This window comes from Salmo salar, chromosome ssa12, assembly GCF_905237065.1.
Source record: "Salmo salar chromosome ssa12, Ssal_v3.1, whole genome shotgun sequence".
Taxonomy (NCBI): Eukaryota; Metazoa; Chordata; class Actinopteri; order Salmoniformes; family Salmonidae; genus Salmo; species Salmo salar.
This window is the reverse complement of record NC_059453.1, coordinates 34,260,226-34,281,063: the sequence shown is the minus strand read 5'-3', so window position 1 is coordinate 34,281,063 and position 20,838 is coordinate 34,260,226. Positions and strand designations below refer to the sequence as shown.

The 20,838-nt window shown below is 43.3% G+C and overlaps 1 protein-coding gene across 1 annotated transcript; it reads right to left on the bottom strand.

Moving 5' to 3' along the window:
* Positions 1 to 482: 482 nt before the first annotated feature.
* Positions 483 to 20,746, bottom strand: commd1 (copper metabolism (Murr1) domain containing 1). Its single transcript, NM_001140257.1, has 3 exons — positions 20,569 to 20,746; positions 19,728 to 20,015; positions 483 to 1,966 (listed from the first exon to the last, which is right to left on the bottom strand). Exons 1-3 carry the CDS (start codon positions 20,740 to 20,742, stop codon positions 1,859 to 1,861), a joined length of 570 nt encoding a protein of 189 aa, NP_001133729.1. The 5' UTR covers positions 20,743 to 20,746; the 3' UTR covers positions 483 to 1,858.
* Positions 20,747 to 20,838: the final 92 nt, after the last annotated feature.

Below are 20,838 nucleotides of genomic sequence, written 5' to 3'. Positions count from 1 at the left end.
AGTGGGTTATAGGGACTACAGGTCAGCTCAGCTCATGGCAGATGAGTAAACCACAAAATCTTCCCGACCCGTCGGTCTCATCACCGCCCCTTGTGACCACAATCATCATGTCAACACAACCGTATTAAAGTTGCCCCAAGACGTCCTCCTATCACTTTACAAGGAGGGTGTGTCCTTATGTACGTGGGTGTATCTGTCCTCTCAGACCCAGTCAGCTCCCTGCCAATGGTGGTGTCACGCAAAGGGTGTGTATGAATCAACTTCCCCCACGTCATCAAAGCCTCGAGTGTCATTCTCTCCCGTCAGGAAGCCAGCCACCCCTCCTCACTTCAGAGGCAACAGTGCCAGTCCGTGCATGTCGGCTTGGTTGTCAAACAGTAACGCTATAGCTACCGTCCAGACTTTGAACAGGAAGAATCGAGGAGGAAAAGATACCGAGGAGACCTATGGTTCTTGGAATGCGGACGACAGAAAGTGTGGGGGTCCTTTAACTTTGTTTTATTCATTACAAAGACAACATGAAAAGCAGGCTTTGATACATTTTGTTACAGTTTAATAAAACATTTTAACACCTGGTCCAAAGTGTTGGTTGATATCCCATTTTGCAAATGGGGGTAATAAGATGACATGGACCTTTCATTAGAGCTGGGCGATATGGACAAATCAACTGAATTATCACGATAACGACAAACTGAACAATAAATTGATAACATGAATGTGCACCAGTTACTTCAGTTACAATGTTGTAGCAATCAATTATCCAGTTAGAAATAGCATATATTAGCAGACTTAATGAATTTTTTAAACTACGCATTCCTCGATATCAGTAAAATGTTCCAGCTAATTGGTCGGTTCGGTCAGTATCAATCATTTTTGGTTTATCGTCCCAGTTCTAACCTTTATTGTACAAATTCATCTTTATGACATCACTATGGATGAATAAATGTTCCTTTTTTCTCTTTTATGATCACTGACAGTTCAAAGAACCTGATACATTTCCATCATTTTGCTTTTCCACAATCAAGTCTTTCCAATCAATACAAAATAAGTGAGACACGAAAATAAGGATATTTAAGACATTGGGCCAATTGGGACAGCATGTGGGCCTGTCCAGGAGGGTGTCCAGGAGGGTGTCCAGGAGGGTGCAACCATACATGTTCAGATCCTTATTTTGCATGTACAACAGATAGGCTTGTCTGTCATGTAGAATAGCAAATCTTGTCAGTTCTATTTCTACTTGCAATGTTGTGAATGTCTCACCTCAATGAACAGCCTACACCCCTGGTCTGTGCCCAGTACGGAAAGTTCAGGCCAGGTCAGGCAGCCGGAATGTTGAGGGGCTAGAAATAGTGTTGAAAGAAGCAGCTCCTATTGGGAACAACGATATTGTACAAGTTGTCTGCCCAACATTAAGCAAGGGGATGTTAGGTTTACTAGGCTTAAACTGAAAAAAATCAATGTGTCACTGTCTGGAATGGCAACGGGCATGTACAAAATGGATATTGCACTAATTGTAAATCAAGCATAAGAGTACTACATGTTCTGTACGTGAAAAGAAGTCTTCCTTCCTGGCCACAAAACAAAACACACAGCAGGTTCTCTAGCAGTGATTGAACAATATCCCCTTTGTTAGACTCAGATAGGACTTACTGGAAGAAATTAGCTAGCCAGTGTGTACAGTAAATAAGGTATAAAGATACATCTATAATGCATAGTTTTCCCGTCTGCTGCATGGCAGGCTAATGTTTTCTGTCCAAGTCATAGAACGAAGAGAAATGACAGGAAAAGACAGGAAACCCACTTATTGTTTTTACAGAACGGGGACGTTTCTCTCCTATTTCACACAGAAATGTAGACCCTAGCTGCGGTGTACGATGGTGTCGATGCTCTCCTGGATCTCCGCCATCTTCTTCAACACCTGGTTCACCTTCGCCTCGTCAAACTCCAGACACACAAAGTCTGAGTCCTGGAAGGAAAACGAGAACGGAGAAGAGGGAAAGGGTGGGGGAAAGGAAGGAAGGAAGGAAAGAAGGCAAAGGGAAAATAGGGACAGTATTTTAAGACCAAGACAACAGGCAGTAGAGTCTACTTCATGGATGATGGGTTGAGGGATGTAGCTCAACTGACGTGACATCAGAAACATTGTGATAACAGGAACCTTTACTCACATCAAGTCCTATTTTAAGGTCCAAGCTCTCAGCCACATAAAGCGGGAGCAAAGGTCAGATTAGGAAACTCCTATAAAACATCCACTGTATGACATCAGAGCTGTAAGAACTAGACTTTGTTACATTTACATTTACATTTAAGTCATTTAGCAGAATGTTGTTATGCAGTGGTGCTAAAGATGGGACCTGAGATCTAAGCCAGTTTGACATCCGTTGAGCCTTTTAAAAGCATTTCAACACTGTGCTACAGGAAGAGGTGTGTTTGAAAATGGGGTCAGAAAGTTAACAGAAAGAGGAGCCTAGAACCAGGATGTGGTCCAGACACGTTCAGTTAAGACCAAACACTTGTTCTTTCTCTTTCCAACGGACAACAAACTAAAAAGGACTACTGTAAATAAACAAACACTTAGTTTTTTCCCCCTAAAGGTTTATAAAGGATGCTTATTCAAGAAAGTTATTTTTAATGTGTTACCAAGAAACGAATACAGTGGACAACGATTTCATTAGACTGTTGTAAGTGCTGCGTGTGGTAGATGACCTAAAGGTACAGCTAGCGTTACTTACTGACACAAATAAAAGGCAACAGTTGGCCTAAATATAGCCACACTTTTCCTGTAGCACAGTCATTTGAGTTTTCCCCATTTATAGCAGGGTCCCTAGAAACTCACTTTCATTCTCTCATGCCTCTGAGGCATTTCAAAAATAGCCTCCAATATCACTAGTGAGAATGTGACCTTTAACCAGCGTGCCATCAAAAGAGAGATGACGACAGGAACAGGGGATGAAGGACAAATGAGGGAAAAAGAGGAGGGAAAAGGAGAAGACCTCAAAAAACAAAAACAGCTGACTGTCCAAGGACATCCATACCCCTTGAAGAGCTACTTTTGAGTCTTAACATGATGTTTGGTGGCATCATGTTTAACTCATAATGGTCACAGATATGAATGACTAGAATATGGAAGCTGATCCCAGAACAGTGAAGTAACGCCAGGAGAGCAACTATAGCACCTGCCTTTAAAGGAAAAATCCACCCCAAAAACTACATTTTCGTATGTTTCACTAGCCCATGGTTGATATAGTCCCAAAATGGGATGTATGTCAGCAATCAAGTTTTCAAAATTATAACTTGCATCATATCGGCTGTATTTCAGTATTTTGAAAGTTTAACATCTTGAAAAGTTGATTGCTGGCATGCAAAACATTTTGGGATACTTGAGTCAGAGTATATTTTCAAATGAGTCGCAGCGTACACAGACCCCGTGCAGATCGTGTGATTGGCCGATCTATTCATCAATTTCTATGATATGTAGCGTCTTCATTACATGCCACTGAAAAATGTATGAATGTCCCTGGGTGGCCACAATAGGACACAAGACCTTCCATCGGTCCATGTCTTTGTTAGTCCGTTTGTTCCCGAGAGTGGACATCACTACACAAGGGCCCCATCACCTCTCTTAAAGAACGGTTGCCTGGTTACTGGCTACCGCTGCCTTATTTCTTTCCACAGTCATGTGTTTGTTTGAAGCACAGGGTTTGAAGCGTGTCTGTTGCCCGGGACGATTCAGTGTTAATTTCGGTTGGCGAGAGAGAGGACCCTCTTGAAGCTGTCCGTCCACCTCGTATAACTCAGCTTAATGGAATGCCACGCGCATTGTTCAACTGTCACTCAACTCTATAAAACAAAAACATTGTGGCTTAGTAAGCAGGACTTGATAGATCAAGTTAAGATGCAGTTACTCTGTGTAATCTCCTTGCATAGACTGAAAGGACAAAGCCCTGAACACCTATAATCATTTACTTTTATTAGGCTGCAAAACAGTTACTGTATAAGTGCTCCTCATTAGCCTTAATACAGGCGAGTGTTGCAGTGGTCTAATGCACTGCATCTCAGTGCAAGAGGCGTCACTACAGTCCCTGGTTTGAATCCAGGCTGAATCACATCCGGCCATGATTGGGAGTCCCATGGGGTGGCGCACAATTGGCCCAGCATCGTCCGGGTTTGGCCGGGTTAGGCCGTCATTATAAATAAGAATTTGTTCTTAACTGACTTGCCTAGTTAAATAAAATAAATACACATTTTAAAAAAAAAGACCATTAATTTACTGTTTAGCCTACTAAATTGTCAACTAAGTACCATGAGGCACACCTCGATCCTAATCTACCTCTACTGACACCGAGGGGCAGTGTTTTACAGCTAATGCCGGTTTGCCTGAGGCTGATGCCGTGCAGGTGTTTGTACACACGCATACACACACAACACACACACACACACACACACACACACACACACACACAAGAACACATACACAAGAACACATACACATGCATGTAATAGTGCCAGACATGCACACAAACATATACAGTTGGCATTGCTGTTATGATTTTAGATGTCCTTGATGTCCTTTGTTTTTTGTTGTTTTTATTTTGCATTGTTTTCTTCTGTCTTTCTTTTTTCTCTATAGTTCATTATCTTGGTTGGTGGTGCATTGGGGGTTCTCGAAAGGTTCAGGGACAGATGTTGGGGAACTATGGGGGAGATCTTGGAGGAGGGTTGAGGGACAGCTATTGGGGAACTATGGGGGGGATCTTGGAGGGTTGAGGGACAGCTATTGGGGAACTGTGGGGGGGGGGATCTTGGAGGGTTTGGGTTCATGTTTTTTGGCCTGGAGGAGATCTGTCAACGTGCCCTTGAGCAGGGCATTGACCCTGGATGTGTGTGTCACTCTGAATGGGAGTCTGGTGGATGACTGGTGTGGTGTAGTTGTTGAGCGGCTTCACTGCAAGTGTATCGTATGTTTCGGATATTCAATAAAAAAATAAAAACCTTCCTCTACTCTCAGGTGAAAAAAGGTAGTAAATTCACCATAGTGACAGCAACTTAATTTATGAATAACTCCTCTCATACAACAGAACTGTAGAGACTTCAACTAAGTGGTGTCTTGTCTTCAAGGGCGTGCTGCTCTGCTGGCCTCATTCTCAGTACCAGGGGAGCGGCAGACAAGAGATCTGAGGGAAATGGGAGCCCCAGCAGCAGGGGCGCCGTATGGGGGGGATGGGGGGGAATAGTGGCGCCTGTGACTGAAAATTAGCACATTAGGTTAATCATTTTTTAAAACCTAGCATTAATATATATATATATATATATATATATATATATATATATATATATATATATATATATATATTTTTTTACAATGTACTAATAAAACGGTTTCTTTTTCTTTTCTTGTTTGTGGCAAAAAGTAAACATCCAGAGAGCCTCCGTATTGCACAGCTTCCTAAAGAAAAATCAGGCTTCCAAAAACGAAAGGAAAGAAAAAAGACAGGAGAGAGAAAAGGACAGTATGTCACCCAATTTTTCACAAAGGAAAGTGGGTGTAGTCCGCGAGTAGTGGGAATTAACCTGTTAGCTTAGTCCATAGCCCACTTTTTGCTCCCCTAACATTAGTTACTTAATATCTTCACAGAAAATTCAGTGTTTACATTTCGCTCCTCTTTCAGCCAACATTTAATCAATGCAGGCAAACTTTTAGCAAGCTATTCATACTAAATCAGTTGTCCCAGCCCCTGCCTGGTGCCAGGCCCAACAGATGCAGCTTCAGGTTCAGCAGCCCCGTCTCCCCATCCCCCCGAACCAGCCCCGTCTCCCCATCCCCATCCCCCCGAACCAGCCCCGTCTCCCCATCCCCCCGAACCAGCCCCGTCTCCCCATCCCCCCGAACCAGCCCCGTCTCCCCATCCCCCCGAACCAGCCCCGTCTCCCCATACTCCCGAACCAGCCCCGTCTCCCCATACTCCCGAACCAGCCCCGTCTCCCCATACTCCCGAACCAGCCCCGTCTCCCCATACTCCCGAACCAGCCCCGTCTCCCCATACTCCCGAACCAGCCCCGTCTCCCCATACCCCTGAACCAGCCCCGTCTCCCCATCCCCATACCCCTGAACCAGCCCCGTCTCCCCATCCCCATACCCCTGAACCAGCCCCGTCTCCCCATCCCCATACCCCTGAACCAGCCCCGTCTCCCCATCCCCATACCCCTGAACCAGCCCTACTCCCAACTGAAGGAGGAGGTGAGCAGCATTGTGTTGAGTGACATGTCAGTTGGCATAATTGCAGGTACTGCTAGGCATTGAGGACAGGAATGTGATTCTCCAGTCAGGAAAAATCTCACTTGACACAGAGGCAGCCAAAATCAGAGCCTTAAAAGGAAGAGATCCAGGCTCTTATATATGTTTTATTTTTATTTTATTTAACCTTTATTTAACTAGGCAAGTCAGTTAAAGAACAAATTCTTATTTGCAAGTCAGTAAAGAACAAATTCTTATTTGCAAGTCAGTAAAGAACAAATTCTTATTTGCAAGTCAGTAAAGAACAAATTCTTATTTACAATGAGGACAGAACGAGCTTGTCAGCTCTGGGATTCGATCTAGCAACCTTTCAGTTACTGGCCCAACGCTCTAACCACTAGGCTACCTGCCAACCCTAAAGATGATGCGAGTCTCTCCTGTCTGAGGCAACACTGATTGCTACGCGAATGAATGTTGCACCTCAATTTAGCAAGAAACACAGCCGCCAGAGGAAAAGGAAGAGATTCCATGATGAGACCTCTCAAGAGGAGACAGCTCAGACAGTGCAGCAATTCAGAACACTTTTTTTTACTGCCATGGACATCATCATAAGTAACTTGGACACTAGGTTCCACACCACTGCAAAAATTGTAGAATAATTTGATGCTGTTCTGAAAGTTGGGCAGATTAGTGAGGATAAAGTCCCTTCTGTGTGCCAATCACTGATCATGAAGTATTCCAGAGATCTTACACCTGAGTTTCAAAATGAAGTAAGACACCTGAACACTGCATGTGCTGCCACTTTCCCCCTAACTTGTCCCGTCTTGGTCTCCTGAATGCAATCTGTAAGATGCAGCTGCAAAGCATTTTTGGAGCATTGCTTTATGTATATTTTGCACACTGCCTGTGACAAGAGAGCTTTCAGTAAGCTAAAACTGATAAAAATAAAAATTAAAAAAAACTATGGAGGTCCACTATGTTCCAGGACAGGCTTTGCAGTCCTGCCATGCTGTCCATTGAAAGTAGGTTAGCTAGAAAGCTGGACTTCAAAGACTTGATCAGTGACTTTGCTAGCAAGAAGGCTCAGCGCTGGGCTCTTGGTGAGTAAGGCTAAGCAAGGGCCAGTGATAACTGTTAAATGGCATCGCTATTGGATCACTACACACATAATGCCCACAGGCTGAGAACAAGATATCTCAAAGTAATGGCTGGATTGCCATAAAATGTGTCGTACACAATCAAGACCCCAAGTGGAAGAAACCTATTGATTTGGTGACCTCTTGACCTTTCCTCTAGCACCACCGTCAGGCTTTTTCATTTCCATTTTGTTTTCCATTTCCACTTTTCCAGCTGCTTATTTTCTAGTTGGTATGTATACTTAGTTCAAAAATCTGCTGCTGATTTCATTATTTTGTTTGTTATATCATTCTATAGATAATGTTAATTTAATTATAGAGGTTAATGTATATTTAAGTTATATTTATTTTAAGTCATTCATTAATGTTAAAATAATTTTTCATTCAATAATTTTACCATTAAAAATTACATTTAGACTGTAAAAGATGGCCTTCAGCACATTTCTTAGAGGGTATCAGTCTTGCATCAAATAGTGAATTCCACTGTATGCAGAATGTTGCATGCATGTTTGCACAGTGTTATATTTTCACAGCTCACAGCTTGTAAATATTGGACTACAAGAGAGTTGCAAGGCTGCAAAGGTAGAGTTATTTAAAGCTTTGAACGGGTTGATTGGGTTCTGGAGGTGTGTGGTTACAGCAATTGCGCAGGGTTGGTGTGGCCTGTGGTGGTGGGGCCCAATGTGATATCTTTTCATGGGGCCCAAAATCCCTCCCAGCAGTGCCATTGGCAATGAAGCAGGCCAGCCCCAACTGCCTCAGACACCGGAGCGACTGCCGACACCAGTTGCACCGGCAACTGATCACCTGTACACCGGCAACTGATCACCTGTACACCTTCTCAATGGGCTTGACCCCACAGTGACCCACATCCACACAGTGCCACATGCCCGTTCGGGCTGGACATGACAAAACACAGGTAACCAAGGGTGTATATTCATTAGTGCACAATGTAGCAAACGTTTTGCAACAAAAACAAGCATTTTCTTTATTGGAGAAATTCAGGTAGGTCCTGTTTGGTTACTAGTGAAGACATTACTGATACTGTATGTTGAATGATAAGTGTTTATCCTGTTTGGTTAAGTAAACTACCGTTCAAAAGTTTGGGGTCACTTAGAAATTTCCTTGTTTATGAAAGAAAAGCTCATTTTTTTGTCCATTAAAATAACATCAAATTGATCAGAAATACAGTGTAGACATGTATTGTTGTAAATGACTATTGTAGCTGGAAATGGCAGATTTTTATGGAATATCTACATAGGCGTACAGAGGCCCATTATCAGCAACCATCACTCCTGTGTTCCAATGGCACGTTGTTAGCTAATCCAAGTTTATCATTTTTAAAGGCTAATTGATCATTAGAAAAACATTTTGCAATTATGTTAGCACAGCTGGAAATTGTTGTGCTGATTAAAGAAACAATAAAACTGGCCTTCTTTAGACTAGTTGAGTATCTGGAGCATCAGCATTTGTGGGTTCGATTACAGGCTCAAAATGGCTAGAAACAAGAACTTTCTTCTGAAACTTGTCAGTCTATTCTTGTTCTGAGAAGACTATTTCATGCGAGAAATTGCCAAGAAACTGAAGGTTTCATAAAACGCTGTGCACTACTCTTCACAGAACAGCGCAAACTGGCTCTTACCAGAATAAAAAGAGTGGGAAGCCCCGGTGCACAACTGAGCAAGAGGACAAGTACATTAGTGTCTAGTTTGAGAAACAGACACCTCACAAGTCCTCAACTGGCAGATTCATTAAATAGTACCCGCAAAACACCAGTCTCAACGTCAACAGTGAAGAGGCAACTCCGGGATGCTGGCCTTCTAGGTAGGAACTCTCTGTCCAGTGTCTGTTCTTTTGCCCATCTTAATCTTTTATTTTTATTGGCCAGTCAGATATGTCTTTTTCTTTGCAACTTAATCCAGCCACCGTGTCAGATTTCAAAAAGGCTTTACGGCAAAAGCAAACCATATGATTATCTGAGGACAGCGCCCAGCACACAAATGCACAAATCATTTTCAACCAGGGAGTTGCGACAAGAAAGTCAGAAATAGCGATATAATATATGCCTTACCTTTGAAGATCTTCTTCTGTTGGCACTCCAAAAGGTCCGAGTTACATTACAAATGGTCCTTTTGTTCGATAAAGTCCTTCTTTATATCCATAAAAACTCAGTTTAGCTGGCGCGCTTCAGTCAATAATCCACTTGGTTTCCCTCCTTCAAAACGCATACAAACTGAATCCCAAACGTTACCAATAAACTTATCCAAACAAGTCAATCAACGTTTATAATCAAACCTCAGGTACCCTAATATGCAAATAAACGATCAAATTTAAGACGGAGAATCGTTATTGTCTTTACCGGAGAAAAATACCAAACAACGCGCTCTCATTCACGTGCTTGGAAACACTAACAGCCAAAATGGGAACCACCTAGAAAGACTACAATTTCTGGCTCATTTTTCCAAAAACCAGTCTGAAACTCTTTCTAAAGACTTGACATCTAGTGGAAGCCCTAGGAACTGCAATTGGGCACGATTTCGCCCTATTATAAAAGTGCCAGCCATTGAAATCAGTGGTTGCTGCAGGGGGTTGTGAGCTGTTGGCCGGGGTAGAGGTAGCCAGGTGGAAAGCATGGCCAGCCGTAGAAAAATGCTTATTGAAATTATCATCGATTTGTCAGTGGTGACAGTGTTTCCTAGTCTCAGTGCAGTGGGCAGCTGGGAGGAGGTGCTCTTATTCTCCATGGACTTTATGGCGTCCCAAACCTTTTTGGAATTAGTGCTACAGGATGCAAATTTCTGTTTGAATAAGCTAGCCTTAGCTTTCCTAACTGACTGAGTATATTGGTTCCTAACTTCCCTGAAAAGTTGCATATCGCAGGGGCTATTCAATGCTAATGCAGAACGCCACAGAATGTTTTTGTGCTGGTCAAGTGCAGTCAAGTCTGGAGTGAACCAAGGGCTATATCTGTTCTTAGTTCTACATTTTTTGAATGGGGCATGCTTATTTAAGATGGCGTGGAAAGCACTTTTAAAGAGCATCCAGGCATCCTCTACTGACGGGATGAGGTCAATATCCTTCCAGGATACCCGGGCCAGGTCAATTAGAAAGGCCTGCTACTGAAGTGTTTTAGGGAGCATTTGACAGTGATGAGGGGTGGTCGTTTGACTGCGGACCCATTACAGACGCAGGCAATGATCTCGGAGATCCTGGTTGAAGACAGCAGAGGTGCATTTAGAGGGCAAGTTAGTCAGGATGATGTCTAAGAGGGTGCCCATGGTTACAGATTTAGTGTTGTACCTGGTAGGTTCCTTAATAATTTGTGTGAGATTGAGGGCATCTAGCTTAGATCCCAGTTTAGGTCACCTAACAGTACGAACTCTGAAGATATGTGAATTGATTGCCCCCCCCCCCCCATCTATGGTGTCCAGGGCACAGCTGGGGGCTGAAGGGGGTCTATAAAAAGCGGCAACGGTGAGAGACTTGTTTCTGGAAAGGTGGATTTTTAAAAGTAGAAGCTCGAATTGTTTTGGCACAGACCTAGATAGTATGACAGAACTCTGCAGGCTAACTCCACCTCCTTTGGCTGTTAGGGATGGAAATGTCAGGATCTTTGTTGGCCTTCCTAAGCCATGATTCAGACACGGCTATGACATCAGGGTTGGCGGAGCGTGCTAAAGCAGTGAATAAAACGACCTTAGGGAAGAGGCTTCTAATGTTAACATGCATGAAACCAAGGCTTTTACAGTTACAGAAGTCAACAAATGAGAGTGCCTGGGGAATGGGAGTGGTGCTGGGGGCTGCAGGGCCTGGGTTAACCTCTACATCACCAGAGGAACAGAGGAGTAGGATGAGGGTACAGCTAAAGGCTATAAGAACTGGTTGTCTAGTGTGTTCGGAACAGAGAGTAAAAGGAGCAGATTTCTGGGCGCGGAAGAATAGATTCAAGGCATAATGTACAGACAAGGGTATGGTAGGATGTGAGTACAGTGGAGGTAAACCTAGGCATTGAGTAATGATGAGAGGTTTTGTCTCTAGAGGCACCAGTTAAGCCTGGTGAGGTCACTGCATGTGTGGGGGGGTGGAACAAAAGGGCCATCTAAGGCTAGGGGCTCTACAGTGAAATAAGACAATCACTAACCAAAACAGCAATAGACAAGGCATATTGACATTAGGGAGAGGCATGTGTAGCCAAGTGATCATAGGGTCCAATGAGTAGCACTAGATGAGTCAGGGAGCCAATTCCGTAGTCGCTGCTACGCTAGGCGAGCTGGAGATACGGCGATTCAGACAGCTAACGGGCCGGGGATAGCAGGCGGGCTTCCGGCGAAGTCGCAACGGAAGAGCCTGTTGAAACGACCTCGGACGGTTAGGTCGGCAGACCAGCCGTGATGGATCGGCGGGGCTCCGTGTCGGCAGTAAAGGGTCCAGACCAATTGGCAAAAGCGGTATTGTAGCCCAAGAATTGGCTGGTGGACCTCTTTGGCTAGCAAGGAGATGGGCCTAGCTCGAGGCTAGCTCCAGGCTAACTGGTGCTTGCTTCGGGACAGAGACGTTAGCCAGGAGTAGCCAGTCATTTACAACATGAACAATGTCTACACTGTATTTCTGATCAATTTGATGTTATTTCAATGGACAAAAAAAGTGCTCATCTTGCAAAAACAAGGACATTTCTAAGTGACCCCAAACTTTTGAACGGTAGTGTATGTGCTGTTATGCTAGCCATGTGCGGAGGGAAAATGCATTGAGAATTAACTACGTTGCAGACCAGATGCACTCAGTGTTTAAGTTCTCTTTGAGGGAGCATTAACAGTATGCATGCGTTTATGTTTTTCCCACACACTTAACAGCACAAACTGAATGATATGCTTTATAGGCCTACACAGTATACCTGGCACAATTAACCGAGACAATGGTTTGCTAAACACTTTGACAGGCAACTGTAAAATTTGTAATACAAAAGGACTCAGAAGACACTGAATACAAACTGTCATTTCAGACACACTACAGGTCAACCGAGAGACAACGGTAGTCCTATCCAATCTATCTACAGTGGGGGGGAAAGTATTTGATCCCCTGCTGATTTTGTACGTTTGCCCACTGACAAAGAAATGATCAGTCTATAATTTTAATGGTAGGTTTATTTGAACAGTGAGAGACAGAATAACAACAACAAAAAAATCCAGAAAAACGCATGTCAAAAATGTTATAAAATGATTTGCATTTTAATGAGGGAAATAAGTATTTAACCCCTCTGCAAAACATGACTTAGTACTTGGTGGCAAAACCCTTGTTGGCAATCACAGAGGTCAGACGTTTCTTCTAGTTGGCCACCAGGTTTGCACACATCTCAGGAGGGATTTTGTCCCACTCCTCTTTGCAAATCTTCTCCAAATCATTAAGGTTTCGAGGTTGACGTTTGGCAACTCGAACCTTCAGCTCCCTCCACAGAATTTCTATGGGATTAAGGTCTAGAGACTGGCTAGGCCACTCCAGGACCTTAATGTGCTTCTTCTTGAGCCACTCCTTTGTTGCCTTGAATGTGTGTTTTGGGTCATTGTCATGCTGGAATACCCATCCACGACCCATTTTCAATGCCCTGGCTGAGGGAAGGATGTTCTCACCCAAGATTTGACGGTACATGGCCCCGTCCATCGTCCCTTTAATGCGGTGAAGTTGTCCTGTCCCCTTAGCAGAAAAACACCCCCAAAGCATAATGTTTCCACCTCCATGTTTGACGGTGGGGATGGTGTTCTTGGGGTCATAGGCAGCATTCCTCCTCCTCCAAACACAGCGAGTTGAGTTGATGCCAAAGAGCTCCATTTTGATCTCATCTGACCACAACACTTTCACCCAATTGTCCTCTGAATCATTCAGATGTTCATTGGCAAACTTCAGACGGGCATGTATATGTGCTTTCATGAGCAGGGGGACCTTGCGGGCGCTGCAGGATTTCAGTCCTTCACGGCGTAGTGTGTTACCAATTGTTTTCTTGGTGACTATGGTCCCAGCTGCCTTGAGATCATTGACAAGATCCTCCCGTGTAGTTCTCGGCTGATTCATCACCGTTCCCATGATCATTGCAACTCCACGAGGTGAGATCTTGCATGGAGCCCCAGGCCGAGGGATATTGACAGTTCTTTTGTGTTTCTTCCATTTGCGAATAATCGCACCAAATGTTGTCACCTTCTCACCAAGCTGCTTGGCGATGGTCTTGTAGCCCATTCCAGCCTTGTGTAGGTCTACAATCTTGTCCCCGACATCCTTGGAGAGCTCTTTGGTCTTGGCCATGGTGGAGAGTTTGGAATCTGATTGATTGCTTCTGTGGACAGGTGTCTTTTTTACAGGTAACAAGCTGCGGTTAGGAGCACTCCCTTTAAGAGTGTGCTCCTAATCTAGCTCGTTAGCTGTATAAAAAAGACTCCTGGGAGCCAGAAATCTTTCTGATTGAGAGGGGGTCAAATACTTATTTCCCTCATTAAAATGCAAATCAATTTATAACATTTTTGACATGCGTTTTTCTGGATATTTTTGTTGTTATTCTGTCTCTCACTGTTCAAATAAACCTACCATTAAAATTATAGACTGATAATTTCTTTGTCAGTGGGCAAACGTACAAAATCAGCAGGGAATCAAATACTTTTTTCCCCCACTGTACCATCCCCATTGTGTGCATAACTAATAACCACCAACCACTCCTTAGGTCTGAATACAGTAGTTTCACAAGTTGGGCTGCGTCTCAAGGTCATGGCAATCTATTCCCTATATAGTGCACTATTTGTGAGGGCCATAGGCTCTGATCAAAAGTAGTGCACTATATAGGGAATACAGGGCCATTTGGGATGCACACCGAGTTAGAATGCTGACTCACTGTTGCTACAACAATTCCTCTCTTCAATATTGGAGACACCTATGAGTCTACCAGATCTGTCATCATATATTAGAGAACTCATTTAATACTCTCAAAGGGCCACGCTCAGGATCGTGCGGCACGCTAATGCATTTATTTACTGGAAAAACAATAAGATATAAGATAATGAGAGCGCTAGCCAAAACAGAGCCGGGGCCTATCGTGAGATATGATACCCCAACCTGGTCTCAGAGCATTTCTTATTATTCTGTATGGAAATCTGAGACACTCCATTTGGTATGATATGTTACGTTTCATATGGTACGTATTCATTTGTGGGTGTCCATCATCCATTTCGTATTGTTACGAATTTGCTAAACTTACAATATGTAACAAATTTGCAAAATGCATGACATGTTATGAATTCTAGAAAAGTGGCTAACATTAGCTAGCTGGCTCACGTTAGCTAGGCTAGGGGTTAGGGTTAAAGGGTAAGGTAAAGGTTAATGTTAGGGTTAGAGGAAGGGTTAGCTAACATGCTAAGTAGTTGCAAAGTAGCTAAAAAGTAGCAAGTAGTTGAAAAGTTGCTAATTAGCTAAAATTGTCCATGATGAGATTCGAACTCAAAACCTTTGATTTGCTAGACGTTCACGTTCTACGCCCATCCTACTTTAGTTTTTGCCTTCAGGAACCATCGGTCTTATGTAACCATACCAAACGTAACATATCATACTCATTTGAGTGGGCCGGATATACATTTACTATGTTACGTCTAGTCTATGAGATCAGGCTGGATACCCTGGGAATACAAGTGTGCTCCCGTTACTGTTATCGAGAGACAACAAAACGGAAGAATGATGGGAGAGAAAACAAGCGGAATTTTTTGTATTTAAGATTTCACTGTGCAGTCCTCTGAGAAGTCACCTGTGTGGAGAGAATAATTGGTCATGCCTTCAATGTTTGCCGATGATTGACATGTAGGTAAACACATTGACATGTAAGAACAGTTATAAGACAGCATCCTGAGAAAATAGAACAGGGAGACAATGTGTAATAAGCAATCATCCTCCTCTACTTTCCATGTCTTGACTCTCCACCTTCCAATTAAAAAGACACCTAATGTTACATGCCAGCTCTCATCTATAGTCAGGAATTGGAATGCCTCATACCTATCATATTTCTTCACTTTCCTAACTCTTGAATTGGCACACACACACACACAGAACAAACCTTCCCTTTTGCCAAAAACAACTTGGTCATAGGGATTCAGTCAACGTTCTTTCTGCCTGATATTGTTGGTGCATTATGTCTTTGACTTCACAAGGTAATGGAGGTTGGGTTCGTTCGCTGCTGGTAAAAGCTTGTCTTGTAAATCAAACAACTGGGAGCTCCTCTCTTGATTCCACGGATCACTGGTGCAAAACACTGTCTGTCAAATGTACTGCACTTACAGTAGGAGAACTAAGGATTAGGCTGTCATCCGGATGAAAAGTCAAGACCAACACCTGGATGGGTTTAGTTAATGGTGTTCAGTAGGACAAAACATTTTACAACGGGAAAAACAAATGTGTCTTCTTATTGGACAAGATCCTGTAGCACCTCCATTTTGAAATGTTTCATAACGTTTCCTGCCAACAGAACAGGAACATGTGCTATATGAAATGTAAAAATGTGGAAACTACACCCTCATACAGCACAAAGAGATGGTTTACTACTGGAGCTCTGAGAATTCAATAGAATGTACAGCATGTACTGTGGTCATCCTCAAAGGGGAGAGCACAGCCAGCAGTGGTGCTATTTACTTAGCTTCCCCCAGCTAAGTAAATATATCCATTGAACAACGACTTCAGCGGATCCCCCCCCCAAAACCAACAGAATTAGTTTACTATTTCACAGCACCTGATAAAATGGTCAGTTGCAGAGAATAGTATGTGTAGGTAGGATAGAGAATGTTTTAACCACAATCACTGGGCAAATGATAAAGGGAAAGGGGAATACCTAGTCAGTTGTACAACTGAATGCGTCTTTTCACATTTAACCCAACCCCTCTGAATCAGAGATGTCCGGAGGGCCGCCTATCGACATCCACGTCTTCGGCGCCCGGGGAACAGTGGGTTGACTGCTTTGCTCGAGGGCAGAACGACAGATTTTTACCATGTCAGCTCAGGGATTCGATCCAGCAATCTTTTGGTTACTGACCCAATTACAAACTGTTACAGAACCAAATTGGCCTCCTTATCAGAAAACCTATACTGCATAATTCAGACTCGTGCTACTGTTTGTTTTATAGATGAGGGGCGACTAACCTGTAGAAAAATTGCATGTGACCTTGTTAATGTTACTCTACACAGACTACCAATGGTCTGTCGGCCTCTAGTTTGCATGCTGTAAATGTTACAACTGTGCTACTAGGTTACAAAGTGAAGTTATTGATTTATCACGTTATTGTAAGAAGTACACGCACTGGAATTCTTGGTTCAAGTTCTCGAGAATGAAAAAGAGTCTCTCCCACTGAAAAAGAGTCTCTCCCAAAATGTCAACAGACGACTTCTATTCACCCTAGTAAAAATTATGTTTTCATAAATCGGCTTTGAATCTGCTTTAGTATGCATGAAAAGGCTCAATGGCTGTGGTTACAGCAAGGAAGTGATTGGGTCAGATTAGAACATATTTTTGATCCCAGATAAAAGCTGAAGCTCCATTGGGAACGTAGCAGACTCCACCCAGCCCATTATTAGGCTATTCCAAGTTTTTTTAAATAAGTGGGAGCGGATGCCATGCTCCATTTTAGCTCAAGTCTACAGGGAGCTACCGATTCAGAGTAAATAGGCCTGTGTGTTGAATGAAAGTGGGCCACGCCGGTCCATTAGAAGATGAGACATGCAAAAGAAACAGGAAGACATGTGAAATGTTGTCTTGATTGTATTCTGTATGGTTCATACACATTTTCCTGTTAAATTAGGTCATTTCTGTGCAATATTTCTGGGGGACCCCTCTTGGCTCTAGAGCACCCTCAGAAGCAAAAGTTCTGTATAGCCTTTTCAAGCAGTTGACTCTAAAGCAGAGGTGGGCAATTGCAGTCCTCGAGGGCCTGATTAGTGACACCGTTTTGCCCCAGCTAACACACCTGACTCCAATAATCACCTAATCATGATCTTCAGTTTAGAATGCAATTTGATTCATCAGCTGTGTTTGCTAGGGATGGAGAAAAAGTAACACCAATCAGGCCCTGAGGACTGGAGTTGCCCACCCTGCTCTAGAGAATCAAGGCTATAGAAGCATTAGCGGGACAAACTAGCCCACCAACCAACCAACCATAGAATGGATGTAGCTCAGTCATGCAGATAAGATGTCGTCCTATTGCTGGAATAGACTCTGTTTGGTGCTTTGGCCGTTGGTGATTAAGATGAGGAAAGGGGTGGGGCAAGCTGATCCCAGACCTGTAACCTCCGTGGTGGTTGCTTTAGCTGGGGTCTGTCTGTTGACTTGGCGTGCGTCCCAAATGGCACCCCATTCCCTTTGGTCAAAAGTAATGCCCTATAGGGAAAAGGATGCCATTTGGGCCGCACACCTCAAAATACTTTCCCCCTCTCAGACGCTCTACGGAATATCCACGTGGACATCTGAGCCGCGGCGTCCATAGCGACTTTACAAACCAAACAAGGGAAAATATTTTTCCATCTGATCTATGACCAAATCAAAGCCAATCAACATTTGGCATCATTCTATATATAGCTTATAGATACATAGGTTATAGATGGGATAATGAAATAGGCCTAAGTCATTTAAACCCTTCAAGTTGTAGAGATGAAATTAAATGAAAGCCCACAGAATCCTAACCTAAAGCATTTAGAATGATCTTGATATGGGAGTATGAGCCTATTGGCCAGTTATATTTACTGGCTATAAAAGGACGTTTATTGGTAGGGACAAAGAAAATATATGGATTCATTGGCATGGATGATGTAGATGATTATACTTGTTATAATGCACTGTGTTGTAATCAATCATGGATATTAAAATAATCAACTAAATATAGCTAGTGTGGTGGTTGGAAAACAAATCTGTAGTAGGAGCAGAAAAAGCTGAATGTACTTTTCTTTTACGAATTGATACAGTAATCATATTCCCTGGGACTGATGTGCCGACACTGCAATGTAGTCTCACTATAGTACTAGGCCCCCTTGTTTTCACATTCTAACAGTGTTTACCTTACATTGGGGCAATTCCACAGTAACGGAGTGATGCTGAGACTCATTTTTCACACACAAACCGTCATTCTTTATGGTTTGTTTAACTTTGCAATCATTGGTTTTTGTTTGACATAGATTTTAAAGTGAAAAATCAGATTCTCAGCATCACTGTTCCCAGGGAATTGCACATTGTCTTCTGGCAGGTGACGTCACTCCTACGCAACACTCGTCTGTCAACCGAACAGCAGGCAATATTGTTGCCTTGTCTATCTGGCGTAAGACAATGCTTTTGGCACCTATAATTGTGAAACGTTTTGTTTCCTGGAACTCTCCCTGCTACTAATACCAAGAGGAGAAGATACTAGTGTCCTCAGCTAATTCCAGGCTAAAAGGATTGAAGCTAGAGCCAAGTCGCCATCTCAGCAGAGCCACAGAGATGCCAACTCTCCACAACAATGCTGGCCAATAACATGATAGAGGCTGGGGAAAAACTTTTTAAAAAGGCACACACACTTTTGGGATGACCAAAATGAACACCACTTTTGCAACAAAAAAAAATATATCGTGCCATTAAAAAGTCATACCAGCATTCTTAGATGTATTGTGAGATATGGGGTTACAGTGATACTATCGAAATTCCAGTATAGTCCCAACCCTCAACTATGGATGCGTCCCAAATGGCACTCCACTTCCTATATGGTGCACTACTTTTGACCAGGGCTCATAGGGTCAAAAGTAGTGCTCTAAATTGGGAAAAGGGTGTCATTTGGGACAAAACAATATGTTAGGTTGAGGACTAACAGGTGAGAGGCAGACTAGTACTGTATATGTAGTGCTGGTATATCAGACACAAACATTTGGAACTATGACAATGTAATAAATATACCGCTAAAGCAGGAAAGAGGAAGGCGAGTAAAAAGTCACTGTGTTCTGAATGACGTGCTCTTCAGCTTCCTCAGTTTGCATAGTCCTACATTATATTGACATTACATTTCCTAGATGTTCAACTATGCATGACCCGGTGGCCCGGGCGGGTGGCAATTTCACTTTAAGACTAATTAGATGATGGTTTGAAATCAAAATGTGCAAACTCCGCCCACCTGGGGCACATTATGGAACAAATCCAGAGGAGAAAGCCTGTTGATTTCCATAATGTACTATGTCTGAAAGCACAACTTGGGAATCAAAACATAACATTGGTCTAATTGTAGGCAGCCATGTAATGTGCTTGTACAGTCAGTGTGACTTATTTTAAAGCGTGGGCTTCTTCCGCACCCCTCCCTTCCTCTTCCCACTCCCCTTTCCCCTCTCACCTCTCCAGCCCTGCCCAGTTCCAGCTCCACCAGGGCCACGGGAATGTTAACGGCCCCTCCTCTGCTGGCTGAGGTCTGGAGGTCCACCCTCCAGGTGAGGCCCTTCAGGCCGGGCTCCCAGCGGCTCTGGCCCAGCAGGCTCTCCCTCACCCGGGCCCGGTGGCTCTTCCAGAACCGGGAGAGGGCGGCCGCCTGCTCGGCGCTCACACCCCCCGTGCCCTGCTTCCTGGTCTGGGCAGTCAGGAAGGCTTCCAGCTGGGCCTGATCCATGTTAGCAGTGGCGATAGACTGAGAGGGGGAGGAGAAAATAAGCAAAGATTCGTTAGTCTAACAAAGAGGTTGACGTTTTTGTAGTTGTATTATCTTGGCCTGGACAAGATAGAAATGTAGACAACGTCATCTTCACATCAAGGTCATTGAAGGGAAACTTGACGTGTTTACACAGGTATTCTAGTGCTGCCACCTAGTGACGGGTAAATCTCAGTCTGTAGGGCAGACAAACGGATCTATCATTGAAAACCACTTGTCAACATGATTGAATCTACAATCCCTATCCTAGCAATTTATTTACAAGGCCATTTGTACAGTATAGTACAAATTAAATTAACTGATTGAGCTGAAAGCTCTGTTTTGGTAAGATTGTACAGACAGCTAAAGAAAGACAATAGAGAAACAGGTTTCAAGCATATGGGCTGCAGGACAAGGTTGAGCATTTGAAACATGTTACTATTTGCTACCTATAGCCTATCCCTATAATAATGTAGCTTGTTACATTTCTCAAGTCAATCAACACGAGAGGAATCAGGTGAGAATGGTCTCAAAATGCAGAAGTTGGCAGTACCTTTATAAGACCTTTCATCTTTTCATGCATCGCGCGAAACTCCTCCTGCGTTAAGTCTGGATAAAGTTCATTTTTCAAAAGTTCCTCTGTTATTTCAGCATTATTATAATACACTATTTGTGCTATTCCATTCAGCAAACCGTTCAAAGATTTCGATGTTTCAACATCCGCCATGTTGCAGCCCCACAGGTCACGTGACTCCTGTCAGGTGTATGCCCGCTCATTGGTTGTTTTTCTCTTGGCCTACATATCCAAGAAAACCCATACACA

Excerpts from the sequence above, each read along its gene's own strand:
- commd1 (NM_001140257.1), bottom strand. The coding sequence starts at position 20,742 with ATGGCGGATGTTGAAACATCGAAATCTTTGAACGGTTTGCTGAATGGA. Across the intron at positions 20,016-20,568 it reads AGATGAAAGGTCTTATAAAG|TCTATCGCCACTGCTAACAT; the intron begins GTACTGCCAACT and ends TCCCCCTCTCAG. Across the intron at positions 1,967-19,727 it reads AACTGGGCAGGGCTGGAGAG|GACTCAGACTTTGTGTGTCT; the intron begins GTGAGAGGGGAA and ends TTTTCCTTCCAG.